The sequence below is a fragment of the Lithobates pipiens genome, unplaced genomic scaffold, assembly GCF_037356315.1.
Source record: "Lithobates pipiens isolate NorthernLeopardFrog02 unplaced genomic scaffold, aLitPip1_a1.2 Scaffold_22, whole genome shotgun sequence".
In the NCBI taxonomy this organism is placed as follows: Eukaryota; Metazoa; Chordata; class Amphibia; order Anura; family Ranidae; genus Lithobates; species Lithobates pipiens.
The window spans coordinates 42672007-42683388 of record NW_027507784.1 but is presented as its reverse complement, the minus strand read 5'-3'; the positions used below and the strand labels follow the sequence as shown (position 1 = coordinate 42683388).

The following is an 11382-nucleotide window of genomic DNA, read 5'->3' as shown; positions in this document are numbered from 1 at the left end:
AGCTATTGGCATTTTTATAAGTTTTTGCAATAGCATTTTTTAGCGTTCTTCAGCATTAGCGTTTAAAAAAAAAAATGTAATGGATCAAAAACGTTAAACGCTGGGGAGCCGTGTTTTTCTGTGTTTTTTTTTTTTTAACGTTAGAACGTTTTTACAGCTGAAAGCTGCCTCTCAGAACCCACTAGTTGTGGGGGGTTTTTTACAGCCAAAAACAGTTGATAACAGCCTATGCGTGCATGGACACATAGGATAAAATGCTGGAGAGTTTGACTGTAGAAAAAAACGTCTGAAGCCAAAAACGGCTGCTGCAAAAACATCCAGTATTTTTATTTTTTTTGTAGTGTTACACATGTTTGTGTGTTAAAAGTGTGTGTATCCATATGATTTTACAAGTGTTTTTATGTCACTCTTTATGCAGACTCAAAACACTTTTTTTCAAAAAAAAAACCACGGTGTGTTTGAACTGGAATAATATTTTTTGCATATTTTTTGCCAGTGTAAATGAACCTTAGACTAGGCCTTGAACAACTAAGTTTTAAAGCAATATTTGTAAAGAATACATGTGCAGTCGTGCATTTTTAAAATTTTTTTTTTTTTATTCTTGGTCTATTGTTCCTCAGGTCAAAGAGCTAACCAAGCCTGCCATTAGCTCAGCTTCCATGTTTGGAGGACAACAAAACTCTTCCTTTCCCACTGCAAGTGAGTTTCCATTAAAGTTATGCAAGTCATACATTTTCGTATGTGGATACTGCTCACACTGATTACCGATGCGATAAAGGGAACACTAGTAGGCCAGCACAGACATGATTACTGTATCAGGTGGATAAAAAATTATCAGCTTTACTTGGGGACACCCCATATGGCACCATTGTTTACATAGTTTTAATTCTATTTTAGATTTAGCTTCAGTAAACAGCCATTGTGTTGTAGATGCAGAAACATCCTGTTCAAATTAACTTTTTTGACATTTTAAACCCCTGAAAAATTGACTATTGCACTGTACAATTGGCCCTTCAGTGCAAAATATTTCAGTCAAATTTACTAATATGTCCTTAAATGCAAGCTAATCTCTGGCCCTTAACTAAACAAACCTTTTAAATGTTGCACAGAATGACAGGGATGGGTCCTGGACAGCAGGTATATTTCCTCACTATTTGGGTTGTGGTCCCTTTTAAGGGGGACAGTTTGAAGACATTGTTGAGTACTCAGGGGTTGGCAATCATGCAGGGTGAGGGGATCTGGGGTAGTCTGGCTGGAGAAGAGAGGACTTCCTTTTTTTTAGTATATTCTGGATTGGTAAGTCCACATTAGTGACTTTCAAAGGTTTTAGGAGGGAAAAATCTTCAAACCTTGATTATGGAGACCAAGTCCAGAAAAGGAAGAAGAAACAGATGGCACCTGTCTGTGAGGGAGAGAGCAGAACACAGCTGAGAGAGCAATGTGGACTAGCTTGTGGCCCAGACACGCTTGCTAAACAGTTCTCAGATGCCCTGTGTGTCGTATTTTTTTTTTAAGGTCAGTATGGGAACTTACCACTTTTGACCCTTTTCAACCACACTGTAAATGCCATAGACGTGTGTTTAAGGTGCGGTTGTCGTGAAGGGAAGAAGTGAATGGAGACCTTTGCAAAGTGTCAATGGCTTCCAAACTCTGCAAGCAGCATTATTTTTGCCTCGCAGCAATGCTAACGCTGCAGTGTGAACACGTTCCTCCGCTCCCTATTGTAACAATTCAGTGTGGAATTAATAGGCGCTTGGGAAGCAATAAAACACAACACAACCACCTAATTTCAACGCCTGTGTGAAAGAGCCCTTAGGCAGCTGGAAACTTAAAAATGAGTGGGACTGGAGGTGTGTGGACTGTTTTTGCACCAGGACTTGATAGTTTTTGCTTGCTGAAGACAAGATGTTTGCCTGTTTTTGTTTCTCTATCAAGTTATGTGCATGAGTGCCTTGGCTTTCTGGGACTCTCCTGATTGGCAGAGACACAGGAGTGGTGCTATTAACTTCCGCTGCTGTCAGTCAAAGTCAATTAGCCAATCAGGCGGGGGGCTGAACCACAGCTCCATGTCTGAATGGACACACGGAGCTGTGCCTCGGCTCCAGTGCCCCTTTAGCAAGCAGCTTGCTGTGGGGGGCGCTCAACAGGAGGGAGGGGCCAGGAAGAGGAATCCAAGAAGAGGAGGATCTGGGCTGCCAAGTGCAAAACCACTGCACAGAGCAGGTAAGTATAACATGTTTGATATTTAAAAAAAAAACTGACTTTAGTATCACTTTAAGCTTTCTAACCCTGCTACACTCTATCAAAAAAGATTTTGGCTGGAGTTGGAAGCACTTGTGACTATGTGTATGCATACACAGCATCTTGCACATTATGGCCCATTTACCTCCCAAGCTTATCCTCTTCCAGCAACGACCATTCCGGGCTTCCCATTGCCACTCTGTTGCAGTGGCTGCCATGCTCTTGGAATTATTCTACTGGACCAACATCTTCTTCTTCAGCAAGTGGGCAGGCACTGATAATGTAACTTCTACACGTGTGTTGGAGCTACATTGTCCTGCCAAATGGGACTTCTTACAGATTCCAGGCATCTATGCTGAACATGTGCAATAGTCAGTGTTCAATTAAAAAAAAAAGTTGCTAAAAAAAATAAAAATAAAAAAGCGGTTTATAGCATAGTAATCCATGATAGCCTGTCTTTATGAATGTTTTCTAAGAGCTCATTCAGATGTGCATTCAGGGGGCAGAAAGAGCAGGCAGCTGATCCACGGTTTTACTGCCTCACACTGATTTAACAGTAATCTCTTATTTTGCAGGCTCCTCCGCCAGCAGTGCACCTCAGTCTGCCAGTAGTTTCAGCTTCCAGCCTGGATTCTCAGGCACCTAGTGCAGGGCCTATTTCCAATTTTCCCACTGCTTCAGGATTTGCCAACAAACCAGCAATCAGTTTTAGCAATGCAGTGATGGGATCCGCAGCTTCATTTACTTTTGCAGGAACGACCGCTTCTCATGGAGCATCATCTGGCTTCAACAACACAAAAGCAGTTTCGGCTTTGTGAAGATATATGCAATACATATCTGTATACTACTCAGAGTTCCCCTTCAATATAAGAATGTAATTCTTTCTAAAATGTTTAATTCTTTCGGTATTTCTCAATCTTGCAACACATATGGTGTTTTTGTGTATCTTGCTCTCTGGTTGACATGAGATGTCCTGCCAGTAAGATGATAAAGGATATTATTCCCAGAAATGATGTGAAATGTTTTTTATGGAAAGTCCCTGTTTAGAATATAATTTACCCTTGCCATAATTAATCACTATCCTGTCAAAACTGACCTTTATCTTGTTATTGTGTTTTGGCCAGTATGACCGTATGTAATATGGGACCAATTATGTTGGAATGTATTGCGTATTTTGTAACTTGGGCTTGTGCCCGCCATACACTGTCATGTTATCATTTTCTTATAAAAAGCTGTAACAAATTGTATTCATCATCACAACCCCTTGGAAGGTGTGATCCTGTGCACAGTGCGTATTCTGAAGTAAATATACATTAGGACGAATGCTACCTCGTAGATGTCCTTTATTGCAAGGCTCAGAATAACAGCTTCTACATTTTCCTTTGCACCCACCACCACCTCAGGTGCTGGAGCATCTGCTTTTTCTGGGTTTGGGGCAGCCGCAACTGCTCTGCCTGCAAGTACATCTTCTCCCGTCACAGGTGCCTTTGGAGGGACTACATCGGCTTCTGTATTTGGGCAAAGTGCCACATCAGTCTTTGGAGGTGGTCCAAGTACTTCTGGCTTTGGAGGTCCTGCTGCTAATACAGTAACATCAGGACTTGGGTCAAAAACAAGTGCTGTGTCTGATTTATTCAAAGCAGGTGCTGCAAGCTCTGCCACTACCTCATTATTTGGGCAAGCATCAGGTGTGTCAGTAAGCCGTCTTCCAAGTGTGACCTCAACATCAGAAGCCAGCAGTAAAAATCCTGTTTTTACACCACGGTCTGAACTCTCTGACAAAGAACTCTCACAGTTTGTATCCAAGAGGTTTTCACTAGAGAACATTCCCACGTGCCCTCCACCTGCAGATCTTTCAAAGGTGGCAAAGCAAGCCTGTTTATTGAGGTGTGGGCTGTTTATTTTATATATTAAACATATTTTCAGAATTTTGAATTTTTGTTTTTGTTTTTTCTGAAAATCTTAGGGTGAAATTTTCAACATCAAGTTGAGTTTGTTAAAATATATGTATATAAATATATAAATTTTTTTAATTTATTTATTTTTTTCATGGGGAAAAAAATATCTGGTGCTTTTTCTTTTTTTTTAAAATTTATTTATTTTTTTATTTTTATATCCTATAGGAGTCTGCAAAGCATTACACCCACGATCGATGGATTGCAGGTTCAATGTCAGGCTTCATCAAACTTCCTCCAGCTCTCTGCCCATATAGATTTTTAAGTTGAAAGCTGGAGGAAGTATCAATAAACCACGAGTGCGCTGATCACCTCACTCAAATTCCATTGAGAACTACAAGTCTGTTAGATCTCTGTAAATAAATGTGGATGTGAGCAGAACTTAGCATAGCCGTGCTAATTTTAAAAGCTACAGCTGCTATGAGGAAAATGACCCTCGGCAAGCTGTTTGTGTGGGGGCGGTTGCTTAGCAACATGTTACACCCTAGATACAGGTGTAACATTGTTAGAAGTTGTTGAGGTAATTAATATTTTAAATGATAAGGGTTTCTGAAAATATATGTAAGTTATATGTTCGGTGGTAAGTGATGGTTTCTGAAGGTCACACAACAGCAGATCATATAGGGAGGAGGGGATTTGCTGAGTAGGTATTTCTATTTTTGAGCTACTAGTCAGAACAATGGGTGGAGTTATGCTACTTATCTATAGACTGAACCATATTGGGTATATATGCAAATGTGGGAGTTATTAGGATATGCTGACATAACATCTTGAAACAGTATAAGAATGGACTAGGGTTATAGGAGTGGAAGATCGGTGGGAAGAGAAGTAACGCTATACTCTGAAAATGTAACACCAGAAGTACCACCTTAGAAGCCATCACCATACCATATGTCACCAGATGTCAATCTTGTCTTTCTGAACAATAAATCAACTATTGTACGGACGAAGGATTCTTCAATTTCTACTCCTGAAAGTAAGTTTGAAATGCCTTGGATGAAAAATACATATATCCGCTACACACCCTTTGGAGAAGGGTTACTGATTCACATATAAGACAAAGACTTTGCTATTCATTAAGAAACGCCCCTGTGAGTGAGTATGTAGAGTTTCCACTACACTACATTTGTATTTACTCTCTACACTTCATTTTTTACAAACATAATATGTTTCTATGGCTAGAGTTCACCTTTTAAGTTTTGTATATTTTCTTACTATAGTGCCAGCATATTCCAGATGCTCTGCCATCCACATAAATCCTTTCCCACTGGAGAGCTTACATTTTAAATCCTTGAGTCATACATGAATCCGCACTAGGGTATTTATGTAAAAAGCTAGTTATAGTGGTTGTAAACTTTGTTACACCACTTTTAACAAGGCTTACTTGTAAGAACCGTGAAAATCTCCTAAACTTGTACTGGTTAGGAGATATTCAGTATATACGCTGCTGCTGACGTCATTGGCACATATGCACTGCAGAAACAGGCCGCTCGTGCTATTTCTTCAGTAGCCATGCCGTGACTGTTGGCTCCCACGTGTATGTACGGTAGTGATGTCATTGCGACTCTGGCCAGTCAGAGCGCCGGAGCCGCGAGCCCGGAAGTAACTCCTGTGGAAGATGTCGGCCGTGTACTTGGAGTGCCGACGCTGCTTCAGGGCATCGTTCTAAGGTGTTTCATAATGAGCTAGTATGCTCATTATGTCTTTGTGTTGCAGGTTTTTTGTTTTTTTTTCTCAAAGTTTACAAACTCTTTAATAAATACGTTTAAAGTGTTATTAACCACTTCACATCTGGGCCAATTCTGGCACTTTGCTCTTACATGTAAATCATCTTTTTTTTTTCTAGAAAATTACTCAGAACCCCCCCAAACATCTTAATATAAATAGATAAATATGTATATAGTGTGTGTTTTTGTAGCAGAGACACTAGAGAATAAAATGGCAGTCCTTGCAACTTTTTATGTCACATGATATTTGTGCAGCGATTTTTCAAACACATAAAAAAATAAAAAGTTTCATGAATTAAAACAATCTGTAAAGTTGGCCCAAATTTTTTGTATAATGTGAAAGAATTTGTTACCTCAAGTAAAGAGATACCTAACATGTCATAAAAATTGCGCACACTTGTGGAATGGCGCCAAAATTTGGTACTTAAAAATCTCCATAGACGACGCTTTAACGTTTTTTTTCTTTTTTTTTTTTTTTTACAGGTTTTTTTTTACTACCGTTTACATATGTGTCTCGGCCTTTCCAGTCGCGTCCCCAGCATTGTTTACTTCCGCCAGCCCAGACGTAATGTCATAACATCGCTCCTGGGCCTCCGAGGGTCATAGAGATGACTGGGGACCATCTGATCACCAGAAATCTCTATGCTCGACTTCTGGCGGTGACCGATTCATTATCTGGCTCGCCAGTCGCATGGACCGGAGGACGGCGGGTGTTGGAATCGAACAGGAATTAATGTTATACATATAAAGTTCTACACATCTGTTTGTACAACCGAACTCAGCCATATTGATATTTGCAGTCCCACATGTTTAAAGGATAGAGGAATGTGGCACCAAAACAGAATCTGAATAGCAGAATGAGTTCTATTCAGCCCACCTGGGGTGCACGGAGCTTCGAAGACATTTAGAACAATGACGGCGCTGGTCTGTCTGTAAGGACAAAAAGATAATTAATGAGCGGGAAGGGCATCCAAGATCGAATCACAAGATGTGAACCCAGTCGGAGCAGTTACAATTCATGGGCAAACACTGCCCTCCAGAGGCCAATTATGGCAGGACTGTCAGAGGTAGTTAGCCTGGGGGAGGAGACGCCCCAGAGACGCTGATTGGTCCACAGGCAAAGGAGGGTGGGCAATGGGGTGTGGTGTGGCTGAGGTGTGTTTATCAAAAAGGGTTTCATCAATGAGTTCTGCCTCTGATTCCATCAGGAGGTCCAGTCACGAGGGTCTGATAAGTATAATGCTTGTATTGTATTCTGATTGTATGTTATGTACTCAGGTAACTTCTATTGATACCTTATGTAAGTTTTCTTATTTCCTTGGGAAATAAATGAGATTTGATTGATCTTAGCCGTGTATTAATTTCATAACTAATTGTGGTAGTATTGTGATATTAACGATAGCATGTGCTTGGAGTATAGATAGACTAACTAAACTATAGGGACTAGACAAAGTAATACATAACTGATAATAATAATAGATTGCATTTATCAGTTACTTCATTTGGCACCCCAGAACGGCGTGTAAAACGTTTTTTTACACAGAATCCACAAAAATCGAATGTATTTTTGTTTCTGAGTCCCAGTAAGCACAGATCCTCAGACACCCAGAACTGAAAATCATCTCTAGTGTGGACAAGATTGGCGCTGGCTCGCAAATTCTGAAACCACGCTTGGATGAGCAGGAAAATTCTGTGAGATATTTCACTGGTAGAAACGGACACATAAAACCTGGTGAGAACTGTGACTGATATATATATATATGAGTACGTTATTGTTGTGTTTGCTGCAGACCTGTAACCAGAGGGCAAATTGGCGCACTGGCGAGATAGGGACTGATCATCCCTGGTTATGTGATATAACCGCAGATTGACAGGATATCCATACAATTTTGAGGGAAAAGTGGAAATATCCATGTGAGTGTGGAAAAGCTCTCTGTCCCAATAGAAATTCCCTATGGCCTGCTATTGTAGAGGAGGGCATTGATTAAGAGTGTGTTCTCCTGAAGAAATTCGTGGTTAAACAGATTTGTATTTGTTTTTTGTTTTTTTGGGGGTTTTTATTTTTTCCTTTTGTGTTTTTTTTTTTTTTGTTTGGTGTGGGACTACAGGTGAAAGCTAGCTTCTGAACAGCTTTATCTGTGTCTTTGTGTGTGCTTGGTATCTGTTTGTTTAGTGTATTGCTAATGCAAAGTGTTGGTTAGAGATTGACCGGAATTACCATACATCTTTGAGGAAAAAGAAAAAAGTGGGGGAAATATAGGTTTTTATTTCTACCCATGTGAGAGTGAAATAGCTCTGGTAAGATAACCTGCAGCCTAAGGCATTAAGAGTGTGCCTTGTGTCTTGTATGCTGTAGAACCACAAGTCACTGTAGATTTAAACGGTTCGTATCTGTTTTTTTTTTCTTCAGTTTTGTTTGTTGGTAGGACTATAGGTGAAAGCTAGCTTTTAAACAGCTGTATCTGTGTCTTTGTGGGGGTTGTCTATTTGTTTGTCTGTGTCTATTGTCTAAGCAACTGGTTAAGCAACTTTAGTGTGGGTAGGCTAATTAGGATGTCAATGGATATCCTTGAAGTGTTTCTTGGGAAAAATGCTTGTATTCAATTCAATAGTATAGGAAAGGATACGTTAACACACCAATTCAATGATCTATTGAAACAATGCAATACTCATAATGATGCCATAAAGTATAAAAAATCTTCAAAAAAGGGCAAGAAAAAGAGAATAGCCAATTCTGTATGCATGTTGCTGAGAATGAAAGAAATTGCGGAACAGAAAGAGTTGGAGTGGTATAAGGATAACACGGAATTAATAGGAAAAATAGAAAATGTGAGTAAAGATATTGCAGCTATAGCGGCAAATGCGGACGCGGATGTTTGTGAATGTGAGGACATGAGGAGTGAGATTGAACAATTGGTGACTGAGAATAGTGTGTTGGAACAGGGGTTGGATGAATGGAAGGAAGCATGTATGTTGAGAGAACAGTGTATCGCATCGTTAGAAAAGAAAGAGGCTGGGAATGTAAATGTGATAGAAATGCTTAGGGCAGAGCTACAGGAATGTAAAATTCAGCTAGCCCAAAAAGATCATACTATTGTGTCTTTGAGAGCACGGGCAATGGAGAACGTGCACAGCCATTGCTGTGCTAACAAAGATGCACATTCCATTGTGACACAGGAGCAAAGAAAAGGGATACCGATCGAACAGCAACCAGTATGTCCGGCTGACAATACTGAAGAGTCCCCGAATCAAAGTTCTTCTCTCTTCACTCCTGTGCCAGAAAGGACTGGGCAAGGATTAGATATCATAAAAAGGGAGGGTCTTCTTCTTCTTCAGCAAGTGGGCAGGCACTGATAATGTAACTTCTACACGTGTGTTGGAGCTACATTGTCCTGCCAAATGGGACTTCTTACAGATTCCAGGCATCTATGCTGAACATGTGCAATAGTCGGTATTCAATAAAAAAAAAAAAGTTGCTAAAAAAAAAAAAGTGTTTTATAGCATAGTAATCCATGATAGCCTGTCTTTATGAATGTTTTCTAAAAGCTCATTCAGACGTGCATTCAGGGGGCAGAAAGAGCAGGCAGCTGATCCACGGTTTTACTGCCTCACACTGATTTAACAGTAATCTCTTATTTTGCAGGCTCCTCCGCCAGCAGTGCACCTCAGTCTGCCAGTAGTTTCAGCTTCAAGCCGGATTCTCAGGCACCTAGTGCAGGGCCTATTTCCAGTTTTCCCACTGCCTCAGGATTTGCCAACAAACCAGCAATCAGTTTTAGCAATGCAGTGATGGGATCCGCAGCTTCATTTTCAGCCGCAACTGCTCTGCCTGCAAGTACACCTTCTCCCGTCACAGGTGCCTTTGGAGAGACTACATCGGCTTCTGGTTTTGGGCAGAGTACCACATCAGGCTTTGGGGGGACTACATCGGCTTCTGGTTTTGGGCAGAGTACCACATCAGGCTTTGGGGAGACAACAGCGGCTTCTGGTTTTGGGCAAAGTGCCACATCAGTCTTTGGAGGTGGTCCAAGTACTTCTGGCTTTGGAGGTCCTGCTGCTAATACAGTAACATCAGGACTTGGGTCAAAAACAAGTGCTGTGTCTGATTTATTCAAAGCAGGTGCTGCAAGCTCTGCCACTACCTCATTATTTGGGCAAGCATCAGGTGTGTCAGTAAGCCGTCCACCAAGTGTGACCTCAACATCAGAAGCCAGCAGTAAAAATCCTGTTTGTACACCACGTTCTGAACTCTCTGACAAAGAACTCTCACAGTTTGTATCCAAGAGGTTTTCACTAGAGAACATTCCCACGTGCCCTCCACCTGCAGATCCTTCAAAGGTGGCAAAGCAAGCCTGTTTATTGCAGGGCCTATTTCCAGTTTTCCCACTGCCTCAGGATTTGCCAACAAACCAGCAATCAGTTTTAGCAATGCAGTGACGGGATCCGCAGCTTCATTTACTTTTGCAGGAACGGCCGCTTCTGATGGAGCATCATCTGGCTTCAACAACACAAAAGCCGTTTCGGCTTCTACATTTTCCTTTGCAACCACCACCACCTCAGGTGCTGGAGCATCTGCTTTTTCTGGGTTTGGGGCAGCCGCAACTGCTCTGCCTGCAAGTACACCTTCTCCCGTCACAGGTGCCTTTGGAGGGACTAGATCGGCTTCTGGTTTTGGGCAGAGTACCACATCAGGCTTTGGGAGGACTACATCGGCTTCTGGTTTTGGGCAGAGTACCACATCAGGCTTTGGGGGGACAACAGCGGCTTCTGGTTTTGGGCAAAGTGCCACATCAGTCTTTGGAGGTGGTCCAAGTACTTCTGGCTTTGGAGGTCCTGCTGCTAATACAGTAACATCAGGATTTGAGTCAAAAACAAATGCTGTGTCTGATTTATTCAAAGCAGGTGCTGCAAGCTCTGCCACTACCTCATTTTTTGGGCAAGCATCAGGTGTGTCAGTAAGCCGTCCACCAAGTGTGACCTCAACATCAGAAGCCAGCAGTAAAAATCCTGTTTTTACACCACGGTCTGAACTCTCTGACAAAGAACTCTCACAGTTTGTATCCAAGAGGTTTTCACTAGAGAACATTCCCACGTGCCCTCCACCTGCAGATCTTTCAAAGGTGGCAAAGCAAGCCTGTTTATTGAGGTATGGGCTGTTTATTTTATATATTAAACATATTTTCAGAATTTAGAATTTTTGTTTTTTCTGAAAATCTTAGGGTGAAATTTTCAACATCAAGTTGAGTTTGTTAAAATATATGTATATAAATATATACATATTTTATTTATTTATTAATTTTTTTCATGGGGAAAAAATATCTGGTGCTTTTTCCTTTTTTTTTTTTTATATCCTACAGGAGTCTGCAAAGCATTATACCCACGATCGACGGATTGCAGGTTCAATGTCAGGCTTCATCAAACTTCCTCCAGCTCTCTGCCCATATAGATTTTTAAGTTGA

At 41.0% G+C, this 11382-nt stretch overlaps 1 protein-coding gene across 1 annotated transcript; it reads left to right on the top strand.

Moving 5' to 3' along the window:
• The first annotated feature begins 501 nt into the window (after positions 1-501).
• Positions 502-10780, top strand: LOC143925664 (uncharacterized). Its single transcript, XM_077450127.1, has 3 exons — positions 502-549; positions 621-699; positions 9567-10780. Exons 1-3 carry the CDS (start codon positions 502-504, stop codon positions 10358-10360), a joined length of 921 nt encoding a protein of 306 aa, XP_077306253.1. The 3' UTR covers positions 10361-10780.
• The last annotated feature ends 602 nt before the right edge of the window (positions 10781-11382 follow it).

Bases quoted from the DNA above. Each gene is read 5' to 3' on its own strand.
- LOC143925664 (XM_077450127.1), top strand. From the start codon at position 502: ATGAACCTTAGACTAGGCCTTGAACAACTAAGTTTTAAAGCAATATTT. The intron at 550-620 runs GTAAAGAATACA...ATTGTTCCTCAG, and splicing joins TAAGTTTTAAAGCAATATTT to GTCAAAGAGCTAACCAAGCC. The intron at 700-9,566 runs GTGAGTTTCCAT...CTTATTTTGCAG, and splicing joins CTCTTCCTTTCCCACTGCAA to GCTCCTCCGCCAGCAGTGCA.